Here is a 22863-nt window from a genome sequence, read left to right as displayed (position 1 = left end):
AGTTTATTAAAATTGGAAAGTACAAAATCCGGTGCAGCTGTGCATAGAAACCAATCCACTTCCAGGATTTTATTTTGTCAAAGCTTCCTTCACGCCTAAGGGTAAAACAAATGTAAATGCCTAGGCACAATTTTGCAACTTTGACGCGTGTAAGTTGAACTGTACCTATCACAACTATGTGCATCCGGATGGATTATACCGTGGTTTTTAAGGACAAATTGGGATTTCATTTGGTGGTAAATGGTAACGGATATCAGATTTTATTTATTTTATTTTTTTTTCTATTTTAGCTTTACAGAAAAACTGGCCCAATATATTAAAAAAACTTTTTAGCTGTATTTCTTGACATTCTCATCTCACCAAAGATGTGGTAAACGTTGAGTTTTTGTGTGGTGTGATGTGTGTTTTATTATTTTATTCCCTACCGAAAACACGTATATGTGTTTTCGGTAGGAAAAAAAAAAAACACATCACACCACCCAAAAACACAAAGTTTACCACTACTTTCTACTCAAAATATGTTGACCATACCCTTTGACCCTGACCTTGACCTTAACACTAGCAAAAATTTGAGATACAATGCATCTTTCTCTTCACTACTCTACTCGGAAGTAAACACAGGGGTGGGCTCACAATCTGAGGCTATCGCAGCAATTGGGTGACCTGGAAACCGTGAGTTCCAGGTCCCAGTTGTTAGTATGAGACCCAGTGTGCTCAATGAGAGCCCACTCACTGTGTGGAGCGTTCCCACCACAAAGGGAGATGGGAAAAGGGGAAAAACACTCCCATGAGTTGAATTTAGCTGATTGGCTACCATGCACAGCTGGACCAGCTTTTGCGCACTCCCGTCTTAGTAGATCAACCACGATATGTCTATGCTGTATTAAAGCTAGGTGACCTATACTGTATGGCTGTTGTGGAGTATGCAGGCATGCCTCCACATTATTGGCTTCTGGTGTTTCCAGGGAAGGATACTGTTATACTACAGCATAATACAAAGGAAATTTTAGACAATTGTGCACCTTCAACTTTCCGACCGTTTTGGAGAAGGACATTTTCTGTTCCAGCATGAACATTCCCTGCCCTGCAAAGGCAGCTGCCTAAAGACATGATTTGATAGGGCTGTTTGTGGAAGAACTTTGAGTAGCTTGTATAGAGCCCTGACCTCAACCCTATTGGATTGAAGCATTTGAGTTGCCTGTATAGAGCTCTGACCAGTGGCGGCTGGTGCTCAGAATTTTTGGGGGGTGCAAATAAAATGAAAAATACTGAACCTCCCCCCCCCCCCCCCCATCAATTGCAGCCTCACTGTGCCCATCAAACGCAGCCACTTGTGCCAGGCTCGGCTGTCAATTCACTAACGCCCCCTCTCCCCACGCGCAGCCACTCAAGCAAGATTTACCGGTCCTCCTTTGGCCAAATTGGGAGACAAGTCTTGCTGACCTGCCTGCTGATTGGCAGGGAGGAGCGTTGGTGTGATAATAGTGAAAATGAATTTGCTATGCCACCCAACAGGGTGGGATTGGGACACGGTGCTCTGAGCCCCACCCTATTTTGAAGCCTATTGGAGCCTCTCGATCTAATCGCATGCTTCAAAATATACACCCCGCTTCCCGCCTATCCCCGCCATAGTATTTCATGGGGCCAGTGCCCTGAAAGGGGCCAGGCACATCAATAGAGGGAGGGCAGTGGAGGTGTTGGGGGGGGGGGGGGGGGGGCGGCTGGTGCTCAGAATTTTTGGGGGGTGCAAATAAAATGAAAAATACTGAACCTCCCCCCCCCCCCCCCCCATCAATTGCAGCCTCACTGTGCCCATCAAACGCAGCCACTTGTGCCAGGCTCGGCTGTCAATTCACTAACGCCCCCTCTCCCCACGCGCAGCCACTCAAGCAAGATTTACCGGTCCTCCTTTGGCCAAATTGGGAGACAAGTCTTGCTGACCTGCCTGCTGATTGGCAGGGAGGAGCGTTGGTGTGATAATAGTGAAAATGAATTTGCTATGCCACCCAACAGGGTGGGATTGGGACACGGTGCTCTGAGCCCCACCCTATTTTGAAGCCTATTGGAGCCTCTCGATCTAATCGCATGCTTCAAAATATACACCCCGCTTCCCGCCTATCCCCGCCATAGTATTTCATGGGGCCAGTGCCCTGAAAGGGGCCAGGCACATCAATAGAGGGAGGGCAGTGGAGGTGTTGGGGGGGGCGGCAGCAGCGCCCCCGTAATGCATGGGTCGCCACTGGGCCCCTGACCTCAACCCCACTGGGATGACATGGAACTATTGTGAGCCAGGTCTTCTCATTAAACATTGGTACTTGACCTCACAAATGCTCTTCTGACTGAATGGACACCAAGTCCCACAGCCACTCAAAAAATCTGGTGGAAAGCTTAGAAAAATGGAGGTTGTTAATAGATGCAAATCAGGGACCAATTCCATAATGACAATGTTTTTGAAATCGGTAGCCACAAAGGAAGTGCCAACTCATGGTTTTCAAATGCGATGTCCAAAAATTCCTGTAGGTGTGATGGTCAGGTGTCCACAAAACTTTAGCCATATACCCTATGACATAGTGAAGCGAAGATAAGGCAGACAGTCCCAATGTTGAACCTTTCAAAAGAAGTCCGCAGTGGTGGCTTCCATACCTCACTTGGTTTGCTATGGTTAGCATTGTCTGTTATTCAAGGCCAAACAACAACAGAGAAGATAGTTTCCATTCAGTTTCATAATGCATGAGTCACCTGTTGGTGGTCTGTGGTCATTTGTGGAGTTCAGGACATACACAGGAAATGTGAAAGTTTCTGATGTGTATTTAGCCTACTGACCTAGCACTTCCTCATTCTCCTAACTGCCAGCCTATACACTAGTGTATATCCTTTACCAAGCGGTCTCCCAGTACACGGAAGAAAAGTAAATAGCACGTTGGGGTTGATTTACTAAAAATTTGAAGAGTGCAGAAACCAATTGGCTTTTGTGGTGGTGGGGTGTGTTTTTTTTTTTTTTTTTTTTTTTTTATTTTTTATTTTTTTGCCAAAGCTTAGTAGAGCAAGCTGAAGTTAGAAGCGGACTCCCGTGCATAGCTGCATGAGATTTTGCACCAATGGCAGCTGGTGCTGGTGGAGGGAGGCGCAAACAAACTGAAAAATTCTGAAACCCCCCCATTAAACGCAGCCTCAGTCACGGTGCACTATCAAACGCAGCTTCCCCTTACAGGAAGCTCCGCTCAGGCCGTGCGTTTCACGGAGCTGCCAACATCCCTTCTGGTTTCCTTCTCGAACAGGGAAACCGCAAGTAACCTCTTAACTTGAACAACAAATCTCCGGCCCGTAGTAATACTATGGGTGGAAGCTGTTTGGCGCTTTGGATTGCACTGCAAAGCAGATCAAAAGCCTGCAAATGAAGCGCCTCTTCTGCAATCTCGTGATTGCATTGACTTGGCGCTTCCCATAGTGCACTGTGTCTGCACCCGAACACAGTGCACTTAACTTTTTTACTATATATTATATTATATTTTACATACTTGCTTACATTTTAATTTTTTTTGACTGCTGTGTGGTTAGGTGGCGCCAATGTGCCCCCTATGGACAGGCTGCCACTGTTTTGCTCACTCCAGTTTTAGCAAATTACCCCAATATCTCCCACGCACAACATGTAACTGCCCACATGTGCAAAAAACCTCGACTGCAGCGTAGATTAATATTGAATGCCACTAACGGAGCACTGATGTGGCAGCTACACAGCAGTGCACGACAGGCTGCAGAAGTAGGAATTTACTGCTATGATTTTCAACAATGCAGGCACAGCTGAACTTATCCCAAAAGGGATATACCACGCCACATCCCCCTTTCTGTCTTGCTGACGGTTTAAAAGATTTGGATCCATGTTGATTTTTGTAGTTCATAGTAGAAAAGTACAGTGCTGGGCTTTCTTACTAGCCCTGCTGTAACTGCAAAGAAACTGCCATGGAAGGGTCCTCTTATGGGAGAAACATGGAGGCTACCATTGCTTCTGAAAATGCTAGTTGCCCATTTGCATGCCGTTGGGAGTCCCTGACCCAGAACAAGAATGTAGAAATCTGCATGCTTCGTGACGGGTCATTTCATATTTACACTTATGACCGATTTTATAAAATCCTTTCAAAAAGGTTGGTTAGGTTCCTTTAAAATCAGCTTGATGGTTTATTCAAGTCTAAGTACGAAATCCTATTTTCTAGATGATTGGCTCTTCTATGTCTCTGAGCAAATGTCACTACGCTGCTTTTACACAATCGTTGCATAAATCTTCCATGGGATGTGTCGTAATTGCTGCATTACGCTTCCTCTGTTTTTTTTTTTTTTTTTAGCTGGTGTTCTCCTAGGCTGCTAAACTGTAATGATCTATCCAGCTGAAGCGTAATGTTAACCCAGAATCTATTGTTTACTGTTTGCAACAGTTTTAAAAAATGAATAAAAATGATCTGGGTAAGAAAATTTTATATAGTGTGGCATGATGCCAAAGACAATTTGAATTTGTTGCATAAGGTAACAAAAAAATTGCATGTACTCCTTCTTTTTTTTTTTTTTTTTTTTTTTTTATGAAATGCAGCTCAACATAACCCATGGTAGTGTTCTGCGCTGTGGCGTTCCAAAATAAAAGGCAAGGTGCTTTGGGGAGCCATTAAAAAAAAAAAAAATATATAGTTGAGGAAAGTGGATAGGTGGTGCTGGGACCCCTTATGGTCCCCTTACTGATATTATCTTAAAGCGGAAGTAAACATCAATTTAACTGTTTTTCAAAAAAACTGTACATTGCCGGCATGTGCCGGGAACGTAATGGTGACATTGGTTGTGCTCTCAACCAAACTGTTAAATCTTCCAAAGTCTGGTGTCATAACTGATCACATGTGCAGCATCACGGCAGTTGAAGATCAAACAAAGGCCAAGATGGCAGCTTCCTTGGCTGAAAACGATAGGAGGGTTTACTTCCACTTTAAGGTACTGATGTTGGTGTAAATGATCTGTTTCCTGGGCAGGTGGCTTATACATCCCAGTGGATCTCCGCAGTCTCCTGGGCTTGTTGAGTAATATACCTGGGATTGAAATTGAAGTGCCACACCACTGCTAAGAGGTCCACATACAGCTTTATTCCATAAAGTCAGTGGTACAATCCACAGTAGTAGTCAATGTGTTTCAGGGGTCTAAGTGCCCCTTCATCAGGTTCATTCATGTATCGATCTCAGATTGATATGGAAATCTTATGTTCTTTCTAGCCCTGATGAAGGGGGCACTTGGACCCCCGAACGTGTTGGCTACTTGGATTGACTTTTAATGGAATAAAGCTGTATCTTAACCTCTTTGGCAGTGGTGTGGCGCTTCAATTTAAATGTTTGTTTCGCTAAAAAAAAAAAAAAAAAAAAAAGGCAACACTTAAATTGTGGCAATGCACAAAAGTGTGAACCACTACTACAAGTGAAAGGCCTAAAGTTTAACTATTCTCAAGTCACCCCCCCCCCCCCCCCCCCACACCTATTCTGCTGAACCTGTACAGATCTGTATACTAACCTATTTTAGTCTGGTCCAGTCATGTACAGGAGCTCCAGCAATGGCTGGGTTATGGGAGCCTACAGGTAATTTCATGGTTCTCAAAATGGCAGCCATTGAGGGCTCCCTGGGCCAGAACTACATGATCATGTGACCTGCCTGGAGAGGACAAAAAATAAAGTACGCAGATCTATTAAAAAAAAATATATATAAAAAAAGTTTAGGCAGGATAGATATGGATGAGGGAGAGAAGGGGAACCTTTTTTTTATCAAGAGCTTGACTTTTTTTCTTCCAGTTAAAAGCCCAATCCTAGGAATAAAAGTTTTTTTCCTATGCAGTGGGCTGGTATTGCTGCATGGGTCAACTGTTCATTTTTGTCTAGGGGTAAGGAGAAAGCTTATACTCGTCCGATCCTTCATTCCCCTGGAAAACTGCAATCCCCCACGGTCCAGCAGTGGACTATTCCTGGTCTATGGAACATGCTCTGGGCTTGATGACATCAGCAACAGTCCACAACTCAAGGCGGTTGGTAATGGGGGTGCTGGACTGGTCTTGTACTGGGAGGATCGGATGATTAGGCAAGTCTCCTTTCTCCTCTCCCCCTGGACAGAAAATAGCAGTTAACCTGTACTGTGCAGTGTAGGCACAGCCCCACTCCATGGGGAAAACTTTTTTTTTTTTTTTTTTCTTTTGCCCAGATATGGGCTTTAAGGTTTAAATAAACCTTAAGAATCAGAAGCAATAAAACAAAGGCAGTATGTAAAACGAAGGTAATTTAGCCAAAACTGAGTACAGGGTGGATTCCATTACCTCCGTTGGTTGCACTTTTTTACGCATCTATTCAAATGTCTACTATAGGCCTTCTGAAGTGACTCGCCATCGGTTTTTGTTTATGTACCTTCAGCACATGCAGAGGGTTGGCTTAGACCACCGTCTGACCTGTGACGTGACCTGTGACGGAGGGTTCCCCTGCACTGTGCCAATAATACTTATCTGTGGTGTTCAGAGAACTGGCACTACCATGACATAGACCATTTCTTCAAAACAGTTTCTTAATTTTAGAGTAAGCGTTGTGCCATTGTTGAAGCCGATATCTGAACCACCAAAATTTTAGCTTGGAGACCCTTCCAGATTGTGCTGTACAAGAAACGGCGTGTCTGAAAAGGTCTGCGAACCCCCTAGAGTTCTTTTTACCAGTGTCCGTCTGCACCTTCTTCCAGTTTCCCACGATACCTGGCACATCCAGGTATAAAGAAGCATGTGACCATCGCTAAGTCCTAGCGCTGGGATATGCCTGGGAGAGTGTCGCTGCTTCCCTAGACACCAGGCTTTTAGTAGCAGCTTCTTCCTCCTCAGTCAACATTTTAAAAGTATGTGGGGTGAGGAGCAGTTTCAGAGACATTGCCTCTGCTTTGCATGGACAAGTAGACAGTGCCCCATTTCCCTAGGTTTGTCTCTTTAAAAGCACTGCAATTACAGAAAATATACCAGCAACTAAGACCACCAGTCACCACCTATAGCCCAAATATTACATGTGGGTGAACTTGTCCTTTTAATAGTGGAGGATATGTCTTCAAAAGGGAACTAGGGTCCAAAAGAGGACCAATAAGCCACCAGAGGCCATTGATTCACCCACTTTCTCCAGAAGTGCAAATATGGTCAAGAACGGAAGATTAGCCATAGACCAAAAGCAAGGCAACATATTGGGTGAAGTTTTATCAATGCATCTTCTTGCGTGCTGGCTTACTTGCTACTTGACATTACAGTACCTCCATTGTCATGCACAATATGGAAATCCAGGTTTTTGTTTTTTCTTGGTGACCCAGGAAACGTAAAAATTCAGGAAAGCTTAAAAAAAAAAAAAAAAAAAAAAAAAGCTTTGACTGCATGACTCTCATCCTCTACAGTGTTGTCACTTGCAATAATTACCTTCCACTACTAGGTGTCCTTTGGGTTGAAGGACACACATCATCCTTCAACCTAGAAGACTGAGGACATATTGTAAGTTCTGGGGATTGTAGAACCACCCCTTGCACAAGTTCCACCATGGGAACCATCTATCCCAGAGAGAAGGTGAAGAGGACCCTGCACATCATATGACCAGCCTGAAGACATCTGAAGGGAGGACATGAAGTTGGGCTTTTAAGTGGTAAATGTGCAGGATGAACTTTAGCACATCCATAAGAGGTTCAGACTCTTGGGGTCTCCACCTATAGCCCAAATAGCTGCAGAGTGGAAAAGTGTCGGTACAATTTCACTTTATAACCAGGGAAAGATGCACGTTAGAGGTACTCCTAGGGGTTCTTTACAAAATCTTTGTATTGCTTGAGTAAAAATATCAATTGACTATTACTTGGTTTCTGTCAGTAAATTTTGTAACGAAGTAAAAATATATATATATTTTTATATATATATATATATATATCAAAAAAAAAAAGCAAAGGAAGACCAAAAAGTGATTACATACCACCAAAAGAGAGCTCTGTCCATGTGAAGACAATTATAAAAATGTCAGCTGGGTACAGTGTAGCATGACCACGCAATTGTCATTCATATTGTGGCAGCGCTGAAAAATGGCCTGGGCAGGAAGGGGGTGAAAGGGCCATGTAGGCAAGTGGTTAAGTTCTAGAAATTTGGTAGGGTAAATGATGGGGACTTTAAATAGAACATCGTTGGCCATCATTTTGTGTGTGTGTGTGTATATATATGTGTGTGTGTGTATATATATATATATATATATATATATATATATATATATAATTTGATCCATAATGCAATCTAAGTTACAGCTAAGATTGGTTATTGCCATTGCTGTCGCATGTGGTCTACATGTTTCGCAGGGCCCACCCTCTTCTTCAGGACCAGTAGTAACTGTTTAAGGACAGTAGATTGCACAAACTGCGGTATAGACAAATTCCCTCAGTGTATAGGAGGGGAGCAAAATGGCAGCAGGGGAAAGGGTGTCTAAAAGTGCCCAGAGGCTCATTGGAGGGAATTCCTGATTTCAAAAAAGCCCCACATAGAATCCCTATAAACCTATTGTAATATAATTTTAGACAGCCTTTCCCCTGTTGTACACTTTGTGGGAATTTGCATACTACTGATTCTGAGGAAGTGGGTGGTCCCACAAAATGCATAGACCCACAAAAGGACTTCCTCTATCCCAAACTCGTTCATCCATGTCTTTTTATGAGGCTTGCTTTATGCAATGGTCCAAATAATTTGGAGGGGGGATTATGGTGTGTGGTTGTTTTTCAGGGGTTGGGCTTGGCCCCTTAGTTCCAGTGAAGGGAACTCTTAAGGCGTTAGCATACCAAGACATTTTGGTAAATTTCATGCTCCCAACTTTGTGGGAACAGTTTGGGGGATGGCATTCTGTTCCAACATGAATGCACACCAGTGCACAAAGCAAGGTCCATAAAGACATGGATGAGCGAGTTTGGGTTGGAGGAAGTTGATTGGCCTGACCTCAACCCGATAGAGCACCTTTGAGATGAATTGGCATGGAGACTAGGAGCCAGGCCTTCTCGTTCCAACATCAGTGCCTGACCTCACAAATGCGCTTCTGGAAGAATAGCCAAACTTTCTCAAAGATACTCCGAAACCTTGTGGACGGCCTTCCCAGAAGAGTTGAAGCTCTTATAGCTGTAAAGGGTGGGCCAACTCTATATTGAACCCTATGGACCAAGACTGGGATGCCATTAAAGTTAATGTGCATGTAAAGGCAGGTGTCACGATACTTTTGACAAGTGTGTGTGTATGATAGATATAGATATAGATATGTATGATATGTATATGTATGAGAGAGATAGATAGATATAATTTTAGAATAATATTAGTGAGTTTTCTAATGGCTACCAATGGTATATTTAAAGTCCCAATCTTTTACTCTGACAAATTTCTATACATATCTGGGATGATACCCTGATTAGATGAATAGACACCTCACCCCTGCAAGTTTCTCTTGATGATGTTTAGACTTTGATAAAAAAAAGTGATACTACCCAACACATTTAAAAGAATGCTGTTGTGTTCACTTTCTATGACTTGTATGTACCGCATTGGGTTTCCTGATGTGTTAAATATATGTCTTGGTTTTGATAAATGTATTTTAGTTTGTAGCATCATTTTATTTTTATGCACATGTCACAATGTCCCATCACACAAGTAGGTCAATGTCACACAGCCCCCACACCCCTTGGAAGACGTAGAGCGCTAGCAGCGTGTGTGCGTTTTTTATTATGTAGCCTGTGTTGTTTGTCACTAACATGGAGGATCGTTTTGTCTTCCTCCACAGACTGGATGTGTCTCCTCTGGTAGAAACCAGCTCCTTTGCTTCTTCCCCCTTCAGCCCTTGCCTTCCTACCCCAGCTTCCCCTGTAGTAGCTGCTTTTGTATTGCCTAGAACTAACATCAGTAGAGCTTCTCTTAGTGGTGTCCAAGGGAGCCTTTCTGCCAGCAACCCATTTCTCAATTCACTACAGAACAACCCTTTCTTTGTGGATTCCCTCTCTGACCAGTTACTAAATACTTCTTCACCTACTCACTTTTTCTCTAGTTTCCCCTATGGGTCTATTGCTACCTCAGAAGCTGCTGAAAGGGGCTCTACTCTTGTGGAGGAACACAGTCCACCAGCCTTCTTTCCACCCGCAGAAGATCCAACATCATCCTTGTACAAAAAGGGAATTGACTCGGTGGAAACTTCTGATATCAATGACTCTTCGGCATCTCCAGAAACCGTTTCGGAATGGGAAGAACAATTTGATGCGTTTGCTTCAAGCCGACTGCAAAAATCCCCAGAAACCAAAGAACACTTCATTGGCAACTCTGAAAAGAATCCATCACTTTTATTTTTTGGTGTCCATGGACCTGAGATTAGGCAAGATTATGGTGAGGAGAATCGCTTGAATAGGCCGAGTTCACAAGCACCTTTTTGGTCAGAACATACAGAAAATGACAGAAAAAAGGCAGATAAAATCCCTTTTCCAAGGAGCCCCTCTAGCTTTCCTACATCATACATTCCCCCCTATGAGTCTGCTTCAATTCAGACATTCACTAGTGACTTGTCTGCAGATCAGCGGCAATATCCTAGCATGGAATTGCCCATTTCTAAACCCAGTCCAATAAAATTTAAATATGTAGAAACCAGCCAAACAGAAAACAAAGTAGCTTCTGTCTCACCAATTATGATTAAAGAACAAAACCAGATTAATTCGGAAGACAAGTCTCAAAGTTTGGTGCGTCCAAACAATTCCCAGACTAATATAATTTACTCTTCTACCAAAGCCGAAAGTACACATGAGTTGAGGGACAGTAATAACGTAATTATTGAGGAGGTAAAGGCTGCTATCCAACCCAGGCAGCAGGCATTGATAGAACATAATTTTGTTAGGGTAGGTGAAGACCTTTCTCCAGAACCTTTTGCTAATGAAAAGGCACCAGTAGAAAACAGAGTTAATGAGTTAATTAAAGAACAGGCCATAAGTGCAGATATAGGGTCCTTGGCACCACCCAAGCCCCCACAGCTTATGTTGCCACCTGCCTTTGAACCCATTGAATCTGATGTAGATAATTGCAAACAAACAAGCTTTCAGGACACCAGTGGAAAACAAACCGAGAGCCCAGAGGAACACAAGCTTGAGCAAAACATGGGGGATAGCAAACACACACACTCTCCAGTGGCCTGTTGTCCTGTAATTGAGATCAGAAGCCCAGTGTTAGGTTCTACAACTGAGCACACCCAATCCACCGCTGAGGGCCTTTTGACTAATTTAAGAGAAGGAAATAATGAACTTTCAAAGCTGGGTGCTGCTAATGGGGAACACCTGTTAGACGTAAATGACACCTCTGCGGCAGAGCAGTTCAGGACTTGCCTTTCGAATGTCTCACTAGACTCTTCAAGTCTTCAAGAAAACTCAAACAAATTGGAGATAATTAAGCATGGTCCATCTGAGTTGCTCTCAACGTTGGGTGACAACAAACAGGATAATGAGGACTTTATCTTCCAAAAGCCAACGTCTTTGCCAAAGAAACAAAAAGGGAACCGGACAGAAGATACAAGTGCATCTAAAAAACACAGCCAATCGGATGTTTTGTTTTGGTCTGCCTTGGAGGAACAAGTACCATCCAGCATGGCAGAGCCAACAATGGACATGCAGAATGTCAATGTTTCCTTGGAATCCAGTAAGCTCACTAACCAGACTGTAGAATACAGAACTGAGCCAAGCAATGGTAAAAATAAAGATTTAATAAGCCACCTAACAGAATCTCACAGCCCACTAGCAAATGAGATTTCAAGTACACTTGAGTCTAGTGAAAAAATATTAGAAGAAAGCCATCCTAGTGTTTTACTAAGCCAACAGTCCTCTTGGTCAGCAGATATCATTGTAGACTTTAAGAATGAAGACTTTTGGAAAACAGACTCTGACCAGTTGGCCCAAAATGACCTAAAAAGTTTACCATCTCCTGGAAATCCCTTTACGCCTACTGATAAAGCCCCTTTAGGTCACAAGAACCCATTTGTTGACCACTCTACAGAAAGTCAACATTCTGAATCTTCTCTACAAGAAGACATGAGCTTCAAAGATCTTCATGCAAGAGCAATCGGGGGGCTCTCATCTGACGTCATCACTGTGAGAGCTCCTTATGTGCATGGCAACCAACCCCTGGCTTTCTCTACTCCTTCCTTTTTAGCTGCCCCAAACCCTAAATCCTCAACCTTCCCCTCTCCGATACAGTTTTCTACAGCTTCCGGGGTCACCACCACCGCAAACGCCCACATAGCAACTTTGTCGTATCTCCACTCTCCTGCTTCCAGTGGTGTGACGTCGCCAGCACCTGTGGTTCTGCCTCAGGAGACACAGCCAGCTGAAAATCCTTTTGTGCCTCTAAAGACAAGGTGAGAAATCCAAGAGATTTAAAAATGAATGCTTTGGTGACGGTTAATAGGGGAAACTTGATGTGAGTGAGTGGTTTAATGTGGCGGTTTTAGTGTGTTTAACATGTTTGCCGTCTGAAAATGAAAGGGTCAGTTCCCCCATTTTTAAAGGTAAAGTGTACCTTCCATTTAAATCTTGGCCTACACCTCCGCTTAATCACAGCCAAATTTCCAAATTTTTCGTTTTTGTTTTTTATTAAAAACCACTGAAAATTGGTTTCTACAAAAAATATACACTGTTCTCTTTCCCTGCTGCTGTCTCCAGCCCATTGTAGGGGGTAATTTTCTTGGGATTTGCACCACTTCCTGACCAGCCTATTGTCAAATGACAGTTGGGTGGGACCTTCGTCCCAGGGTGGACGTCATGACATGGCGGAACATGCCTCTCGTGTGCCCCACAGGCTGTGCTAAGGTGCGATTTGTCACCAGTTGTGTTTACCAACACAGCCAATGACTGATCACTGTACTGGGCTGCTGACCAATCACAGAAGATCACATAACGATTGTAAACAATGGATGGCTCAATTTCATGCCATTCGTTGTGTACAATTGTGTTGCTAGTTGTGATTGGTTAAAGTGATCACATGGTGCAGACATGCATGGGCATGAAGGGGGTGAAAGTGCCCAGTATTGAAGTGGTTAAAACTGAATTCCAGGTATGGATTTTATTGCATAGTTTTGGTACAGCTTTAGACCAACTTTAAAGAATATGTAAACCCAGCATTTCATATTCTTGATATGTGCCTGCTGTACCATGTACTTGTATAATAAATGATCCTGTTATTTTGTGTTGCTCCCTTTGTGTGAAATCCCTGGTGTTATTGGTCCCTCTGCTTTTCTATTAAATACTGACCACACTTAAACAGGAGAACAGTGTGATCAGATCTCCAGCTATGATGGGAACTTGGTGTGCTCTCCTACAATGATCAGACTTATCCTGACATGCCCCCAATGCACAACCATCCACTGGGAAGATCAGTGTGCTGCTGTTTCTCCTCCCCCAGCTCTTATGCAGCTTAAAACAAGGTTTGTTTTTTATATCTATACACAAATGCTTTGCCTTTCTTTTCTATTTGAAACTGAATGGATTGTTTACAATCGCTTGCATTTGCTGTATCTGTGAGATCCCTGCAGCAGCTGGAAAAAAAAATCTTTTTTTCAATGAATGCAAGTTGTTCTATGAAGGGATGAGAGGGGGGTGGATGGGTTGTGACATCACTATTTCCATTTCTTCTAACTAGACATTTGCATTCATTGAGAATGTTTTGTAAATGTTGCCTGTGCTGCAGAAGTGACTACCTGTGCTACCTATACAGCGGGGCAGCACTGAACTCTGGTTTCCAGCTTACACAGGGATTCTACAGGTATGGCATAGGCATGCTTACATTGATCCAAGCTAGACCTACGTCACTATGCAGAAAATCCATACCTGGTGTCGAGCTTTAAGCCATTTGTATTTGGCGGATGCGGGCTGTGAGTAAAGTGGACCTACCATTTTCATGTTGGCCATTTTTTTACTTTTTTTTTTATTTTATTTTTTTTGTTACTCCAAAAACCCTCCTTTTGTGCCTCTGGTTTTATACTTTTTGTTTCACTTTTGTGGTCTGATATCTTCCGACTTCATAGCCAACCCTGCCAACTGCCATTTTGGTGCACAATAAGAGTGCTTCATTGGCCACTAAAGATACTCTATGGCAAATGAAGACAAACTTAAGCTCCTTGAGGGCAGGGACTTGTGTAACTGTATAATATACAGTATATGTAAAGCTCTGTGTAAATTTGTCCTAATATAAGTACCTGTAAAAAAAAAAAAAAAAAAAAAAGTGAGTGGTTGGTCTGGCTTGGCCATCAAGTCAGGAAAAAGTCAAGCCCTAGTAAGGCTGCTTTCACACTGGGGCGGGAGCAGCGTCGGCGGTAAAGCGCCGCTATTTTTAGCGGCGCTTTACCGTCGTTTTAGCGGTGGTGTGCGGGCGCTAGCGGGGTGGTTTTAACCCCCGCTAGCGGCCGAAAAGGGGTTAAACCCGCCCGCAAAGTGCCGCTGCAGCGGCGCTTTGCCGGCGGTATTGCCGCGGTGTCCCATTGATTTCAATGGGTAGGAGCGGTTTAGGAGCGGTGAATACACCGCTCCTTCACCGCTGCAAAGATGCGGCTAGCAGGACTTTTTTCACCGTCCTGCCAGCGCATCGCTCCAGTGTGAAAGCCCTCCGGCTTTCACACTGGAGTTAAAGGGGCCGGTTTTTTTCAGGCGTTACACAGGCGCTATTGTTAGCGCTGTAACGCCTGAATACCGCCCCAGTGTGAAAGCAGCCTAACAAAGTGAAGCTAAATCAGGGGCATGAACATTTTAGACTAATGTAGGTAATGGCAGGCATCTTTCTGCTCTAAAGCAGGATTACATTTTTTTGTAAAGTTTCAAATTTGAGTAAAATTTAAGTTTAAACCACTGTATACATTTCCTGTATATCACTTGGGGTCTTTATTGATTTGCTGGCTCTGCACATCTACTGTGCTTATGTGCATATTTTCCCAGCTTTATTTTTATTTAATTTTATGGATAATGTTCTGGGGGAAGCTAGAACACCCACGTTTTTCCAGGTAGGCTGAAGCAGAGTTTGGAATTATGGTAGAGAGTTTTTGAACTATTGTGACATATAGGATGCCAAAGTCTGAGCTCCCATTGGGCTCCAAGTCTATAACCAATATTTTATATTTCAGTGAATTATCCCTTCTACATTAGTCTTTTTAATGAAGTGTGATTATGATTTTTTCTTCCCTTGATAGCCATATGGATGGACATTTTGTTGCGGGTCTGGAGGTTTGAGTGACTGTCTTATCTTTTGGGGTCCAGATAGTTGCATGAATGGATATTTTTTTTTGGGGGGGGGGTTGTTTGGGAGGCTGTTCATTCTTTTGTGGGTTTGGGCGGCCGTCCATTCTTTGGGGGTCTGGAGGTTTGGGCGGCCGTCCATTCTTTGGGGGTCTGGAGGTTTGGGCGGCCGTCCATTCTTTGGGGGTCTGGGGGTTTGGGCGGCCGTCCATTCTTTGCGGGTCTGGGGGTTTGGGCGGCCGTCCATTCTTTGCGGATCTGGAGGTTTGGGCGGCCGTCCATTCTTTGCGGGTCTGGAGGTTTGTGCGGCCGTCCATGCTTTGCGGGTCTGGGGGTTTGGGCGGCCGTCCATGCTTTGTGGGTCTGGGGGTTTGGGCGGCCGTCCATTCTTTGCGGGTCTGGGGGTTTGGGCGGCCGTCCATTCTTTGCGGGTCTGGGGGTTTGGGCGGCCGTCCATTCTTTGCGGGTCTGGGGGTTTGGGCGGCCGTCCATTCTTTGCGGGTCTGGGGGTTTGGGCGGCCGTCCATTCTTTGCGGGTCTGGAGGTTTGGGCGGCCGTCCATTCTTTGCGGTTCTGGAGGTTTGGGCGGCCGTCCATGCTTTGCGGGTCTGGGGGTTTGGGCGGCCGTCCATGCTTTGTGGGTCTGGGGGTTTGGGCGGCCGTCCATTCTTTGCGGGTCTGGAGGTTTGGGCGGCCGTCCATTCTTTGCGGGTCTGGGGGTTTGGGCGGCCGTCCATGCTTTGCGGGTCTGGGGGTTTGGGCGGCCGTCCATGCTTTGCGGGTCTGGGGGTTTGGGCGGCCGTCCATGCTTTGCGGGTTTGGGCGGCCGTCCATTCTTTGGGGGGTCTGGAGGTTTGGGGGGTCTGGAGGTTTGGGCGGCCGTTCATTCTTTGGGGGGTCTGGAGGTTTGGGCGGCCGTCCATTCTTTGGGGGGGTCTGGAGGGTCTTGGTGGCCATGCATTATGGGAAAATGTTAACTGCCACCTGCATATTCAGCAGCACTATAAGTAAACCTGTCAGAAATTGGGAGCGTCTCTGCTTACCTGCTCCAGCAATTGCTAGTTGCCTTGCACCACTGTCACCTGGATAAAAAGCGATAGAAAATCTAAATTTTACATTTGTCTCTTGAACAGGAATTAAAGGGGAAACGTTCTAATAGGGACACCGGTTCACACTACAATGGTCCAAGCCCCTTCCAGCCGTCATACAAGCAAGTTTTCCAAAGGCATAGGCTAACTTACGTTTAGTAAATGTGTTGGCTGTGGCCTTTTGTTAACCTAAAGTGGGTTTTGCATTTCCATAGAAGTTTATGGGAATGCAAAATTAGCTTATAGAAGTTTTTGTATTAAACCTAAAACCATAAATGTATTCTCTTACCAATCATTAGATGGGGTGACTGCATTAATTTTTCTTTATGTAAGCACCTCTGTCAGTGATAAATGGTTTGTCCCATCCCTGTAAATGGATACATCCTGCTGGAGAGCTTGTTCTGTTGGAAAAATTACTGGCTGGATCAGCGGATGAAAATAGCCTAAAAAAAAATAATGCAGCCATCCCGTTTTAAGGCTACAATACATATTTGCTTTTTGGTTTAATACTGCTTTAAACAAGGTTGACTTATCCAGTTTTGTTCACTGACCTACAGTAACCTATCTTCCCCCTTTTAGCCCTTGTACACACGGTCGGCTATTCAGATGGAAAATGTCCGATCGGACCATGTTGTCAGATAATCCGACCGGGTGTGGGCTCCATCGGACTGTTTCCGTCGCAATATCCGACGGACCAAGTTTTCCAGCTTGGCTATAAAATTTTCTGACAACATGATCCGATCGGACCCATGTGTAGAGAATTCCAATCGGACAAAGTGCCACGCATGCTCAGATCAAATTCCTAGACCAAAGCTATTGGCTACTAGCCTGAACGTAGTCGCGTTGTAACGAAATAACGTCATCACGTTATGTACAATCGGATTTTCCGACAACTTTGTCCGACCGTGTGTATGCAACAGTTTCGGACAAAATCCGACAAATTTGGTTGTCGGAATGTCCGACCGTGTGTACGGGGGCTTACAGTTGCATATTTTCCTGGATCTGACACCCATGGCATCTGGTGTTTGCTTAAACCCTTGCCAAGCCTGTGTGTTCCCCATGGACTCCTATAGGGCTGTCTCCTGGTGTCTCTAGCCTTGGGACACAATCCCATATGTCAATGGGGCTATAATGCTTAGGTGCCAGAACAGTGAGACTTGCAGCACTGGATATAAACACCGGAGAATGTGGACATTGGATTCAGGCAAGTATGCATGTGTAGAAGGGAAGGGTGGGTTACTTAGGTCAGTAAAAGCCGGGGGGGGGGGGGGCAAATAAGTGCACTTATCCTTTTTAAAGCAGGTCAAATGTAGGTCATGAGAGAACCCCCAATTGCCGCACACCAACAAAACCCAGCATTCCTAGTAAAAAACAGCCTCTGCCCAACATTGTCCAGGCCATAGTCTGGCACGTTTTGCCCTGTGGGGGGTTCTCTCCCCTTCTATTGTGTATTGAGTTGAGATGGGCTCTCCCCAAGCCAACTCCTTTTAAGTGTAAGTCACCGAATCTGGACATTGAAACCTGGAGTGGCGCCCAAAGATTTTCTGATGCGGTTCTCATGAGGTCAGTCGCATCAGTAAATACCTCAAAATCATATCATCAAAACAATCCCAAAGTCTGTCTAAAGAGGCCTCCAAACTGTTAAAATGAAATTTCAGGGACATTAAAAGAAACTACCCTTGCATTGGGGCTCCCCCCCTCACTGCAAGGGTCAAATGGTCGTTTTTGTCTAGGCTACCCAAAAATGTATTGCTCATCTCCCCTGGAATCTGGCACTGTTATCTCTTCTTTGACACTAAGTTGAGGGTGGGCCCTCTGCTTCCTCACGAGTACGACCCTTTGACGGAATGCCAAAGACAATTTACTTTGGGTGACGGATCTCCCCCAGAGAAGTAGACTTTGGGAGTGAGGGATAAGGTAAGTAAAAACTGTATGTAAAGGTACCTTGACTTTGAGGAAGCCTTTTATAATGAAAGGCAGCCTGAGATGCAAACTAAAGCCAAATCAGAGGGGCCCTCAAAGAAAGCTGAAGTCCCAGGTATAGCAAATGTTTACATTAGGCAAGCTTGGGCATATGTAAGGAGGTATGTGCCATACATGTGGGATCCCCCATGTAAGCTAGAAATTACTGTCGAAGGCACGGCTACTCCAGTGATCTCCATGAACGTCTGGATCTTATGCCATTGGCTTGCTTGGCACGGATGCCATTCAGGGAACAGTTGCATTTTCTCAAGTGCAAAGTCTCCTGATTGGAGGAGCCAGAGATTGTCCTTGTCACTGTTCTGCCTCTCCATCTTGTTTAATCAGAGAACACTTTGCATTCATTAAGAAAATACGAAATGTTTTTGAATGTTGCCCGTTCCATGTGACCTCCTGTGTTCACAATGCAGCAGGGAAGCTGCCCGGCATGGGACCCAGAAGATAGTGGAGATCACTGGAGTAGAAGTGCCTACTACAGTAATTTTCAGTGTGTAAAAGGTGCCTTACCTAAATTTCAACTCCAAGGCAATGGGTGGCAGTTTTTTTGGCACCTGTTATTGAGCAGGACTTTGTTTTTAAAGGCTGTTCATACGATTTTTGATGATGCCCTCTGGCTCTCCAGAATAGGTGTATCTCTCTAATGATACTGGAGTGCCAAATTGGTTGGGTTGGTCCATAACCAGCAGCTTTGCTTGTACTATAAAACCCAAAAACTGCTTTTTCATTCTTGCTTTTGGCCCATAAGTGGAGCAGCTATATGCTTGGGGAGTTTTGAGTTGTATTCACCAACCCGTATCAGTCCTCCACTTTCCATGGGGGGCACTCCCGTGTCACTGGATTTGATTGACAGCAGCGGGAGCAAATGGCTCCTGCTGCTATCAGTCGATCCAATGAGACAGTGGCTGGAGCTGCTCTGCTCATCCTCATCGATGGAATGATCAGGTTCAGGTAAGTAAAAGGAGTTCCGAGGGGGGGGGTTGTAAACCCTTTCTTATGTTAGCGCACCAATTTCACTCTCGGACCCCATTCATAGCATAGAATGCATTAAGGGTATAAAACCTTGAGGGTTTACAACCCTTTTTATTTTTTTTTATTTTTTAAAGGACAAGTTCACCAGCTCCCCTTTGTACCAATATAGCAGCATTGTATGTTTTTTGCAAAAAATATCAAAGCGTTCCATTAATTCTACAGACACTTGTCCTCATCCATGTTTCCATTTGTAATGTCTTACTTCCTGGTCAGACTTTAGGTCATGACACAGGATGGAGTTGACCAGCTGATCTCATTGGCACACACCCTGCAACATTCCCACCCCCTACCTATTCGCCCACTTCCAGATGCATGTTTTTTAAATTAAATCCAATAAATCCCTGATCACCCTTTTCACTAAATACACAATATACAAGTACATAGGAGGGAGTGGACAAACGGCTGTCAGGCCCCATTCATATCTCTGCATAGCGGGAACTCACATTCACATATGCATTTGTTTTTTTCTCTTGGCGAGGGGAGGCATTTTGGAGCGTTTTCACTTATCACGCATAGGGCGGCCCATCCACCTGAATGGTCTGCCCTGCACGCAGCAATCGCCCCAAAGAAGCTTCAGAACTTTTTTCTTTTAGAGAGGAGCCTGGTGCGTTTTTTACTGTGTGTTTGTGTTTTTTTTTGTTTTGTTTTTTGGTTCAGCGCATTTCTGAAATGCAAATAAACACACAGATGTGATTGGAGCCGCACTTTTCTTGTGTTATTGCACCAATTTCACTTTCAGGTCCCATTCACCTCTAGCATAGTGGGGAAGCACATGTTTTGTGCCTCAGTTTTTTCAAGTGAATGAATGAATGAATGAAATACTTATATAGCGCACAATGCGAACTGAATCGCCTCTAGGCACGCATAGGGCAGCCCGTTGATTTCAATTGGCTGCACTACATGTGGCTTATGGGACATTTTGGCATTGTGGGTTGCGTGTTTTTTACTGTGCATTTTGCAGCATTTGCCCTTCGTTTTTTCACATGGCAAAATGTGTTTGCATCTGTGTTTGGTGTGCCGTTAATTAATAGCACTGAAAGCGCAACTAGTCATTTTAGGTGTATACAGATGGCAAAGTTTATTTGGGGAGATTGTTGCTTGTAGGGCAGCCCATTCAGGTGGATGGGCTGCCCTATGTGTGATTGAAAATGCTCAAACGCCTCCCGCTAAAAAAGAAAAACAAAAAACATATGTGGGAGTGCACGTTCCCACTATGCAAAATTGTGACTCGTAATGTAATGGTATAAAGATGGCCATACACTATGCAATTTGATTGTAGATTGTGTATGTAGTGAGAAGGGTGATCACTGATTGCATTTCATTCAAAAAAAGTGCACCTGGAAGTAGGTTGGAAGGTGGATGATGCAGGGTGTGTGCTAATGAGGTCAGCTGGTCAACTCCTTCCTGTGTCATGACCCCTAGTCTGACCAGGAAGTAAGGCAGAAGCAATGGGTACGTTTGGAAATATTGATGAGGCTAAGTAAAAGTAAGTGTCTATAGAATTAATGGAAAGTGTTGACATTTTTGCAAAAAAAAGTACATGAATGCTCTATTGGAGCATCCTCCTTTCAGGGTAGTTTAAATAGGATTTAGAAGGGGGGTGGGAGCAGGGTTAAGCTTAGTTAAGCCTGGTACACACGGGCCGAGACATGCTCTCAAGATAAGGGTGGTGGCAAGGGCCTCCTCCCGAAAACCCTGGGCGGTAGTTGTGGGGTCTGCAAGCAGGGGGCTTATTCGAATCTGGGGGCCTCAGACCCCAACCCCCAAACACCCTCATGTGAATGAATGGGGGCGCATCATGCCCCTACTCATTCACCAAAAAAAAAGTGTTAGGCAGTTTTTGACAATGTCCCCCAGTACCCCAATTGTAGATCAATCGTCAATCGTGACCCCCTCCTTGTGACGTCACCGACCCCGCATGCATACTTGCATATAAGCCTTTAAAATGGGCACTTTTATTTTTTTTTCAAGTTTGGGTCCCATAGACTTTTTAGTGGGGTTCAGGTCTGAACTTCTGCGATGTTCGAGAGTTCTGGCGTGAACCAAACCAGGGGATGTTTGTCCCAACTGTAATTCTGGGATACACTGTGAAGGTCCGCACAGCCACTCGTTTGTCATTGATTTGAGCAGAGTGGCTGCACAGAACGCCTGCCACCCAATATTTCTTTAAAGTGGAACTCTGGCCGTTTCATCCCCGTGATGGTCACAGCTTATGCAATCTAAATTGGCATATGCTGCATAAAAAAGTTTTTTCTTTCCTAGTTGGTTGTGTTTTTTTTTTTTTCCCCTCTGGATCCATTAAGCTTAGTGTAGGCATCTGAATTTTCTTGATTTTCTTCCCGGGAAATGGTGCAGCTGGCTACCCAGCATGCACCTCCTGATATCGCGCCTGCACATTGTGAACAAAGCGTGGAGCGCACTGTGTATATGCTAGAAGCGGAGGATGCCAATTGACTTCTGGGTTTGACACTTCAGGAGCCAACGGACAGCAGGATATGACTGACGTGGAGATATTCCCTGACCGTAAAAGGTAATATGAAAAATAAAAAAAAACATTATTGGGATTGTGATCAGCAACCCCAGGGGCCGTAGTTCAAAACTGGGCCACAACTCCACTTTAAGTGTCAAATGTAGTCACTTTCAGTAGGGCTTTCTCCTACTCTGCGGAGCTCGGTGGTACAGGCAGTGGGACAAATGGCAAATAAAACTGTGACAAAGCCGATTAACCACTTTACCTCCAGAAGATTTAACCCCCCCCCCCCCCCCTTTCATGGACAAGGCCATTTTTTTTTGCGATACAGCATAAAATAAAATTGTCCTTTTTGGAATTGGCTCTGTCGTTTCAGCCTCTGTTTTTTTTTTTTTTTTTTTTAAGTTTAGTTTTAGTAGCTGTCGGGCACTGGGAGAGGTTTTCATGGTAGCAATGAGGACTTGAGGACCTGGAACTACCTCTGCTATAGGTTTGATTATAGGCTTTTCTGTCTAGGATTGGTGCCTAAAGGGGCTTTTTAGCATCCACACAACTTTTCAAAAAGCTCTTAAACAGCAATGGCAAAAAAAGCCATAAAAATTTTTAAAAAATAGAATAAATGTAAAAATTTTACGTTTATTATATAGAAATATAAAATAGAAATCTGTGTATTTATATAAAAAGCTAGAATTTATGGTATTTATTTTTTCTTGCCTACCTATTCAAATAAAAACCTAAAGGAATGAAACCGGTAGCGTTATAAACAAATAAATAAATATTTACTAAATGTTATAATATTGTAATCAAAAAGTAATAGTGGGCAGAGCTTCAATTTCACTGCAACCATCAGCATTCGCTCTTTTTTTAGATTAGTTTCTTGCCCTCCCTGCTTCTGGATGTGGACTCTGCAGAAGCGTAGCTAGAACCTTCAGGGCCCCGGTTCAAGAAACAATGACCATTGACTGCTGTGTCCTCCTTCTGGCACAGCTGATCGCAGATCATGGTAAAGGGCCA

At 44.2% G+C, this 22863-nt stretch overlaps 1 protein-coding gene across 1 annotated transcript in view; it reads left to right on the top strand.

Moving 5' to 3' along the window:
* LOC143975605 (uncharacterized) overlaps positions 1-22863 on the top strand; it is a 99317-nt gene that overhangs the window by 63326 nt on the left and 13128 nt on the right. Inside the window, exon 5 of the mRNA XM_077478082.1 lies at positions 10077-12416. Within this exon, the coding sequence (XP_077334208.1) occupies positions 10077-12416 (2340 nt within the window). The remainder of the gene's footprint in view (positions 1-10076; positions 12417-22863) is intronic.

The sequence above is a fragment of the Lithobates pipiens genome, unplaced genomic scaffold (genome assembly GCF_037356315.1).
Source record: "Lithobates pipiens isolate NorthernLeopardFrog02 unplaced genomic scaffold, aLitPip1_a1.2 Scaffold_13, whole genome shotgun sequence".
NCBI lineage: Eukaryota > Metazoa > Chordata > Amphibia > Anura > Ranidae > Lithobates > Lithobates pipiens.
This window is presented reverse-complemented; position numbering and strand designations above follow the sequence as displayed.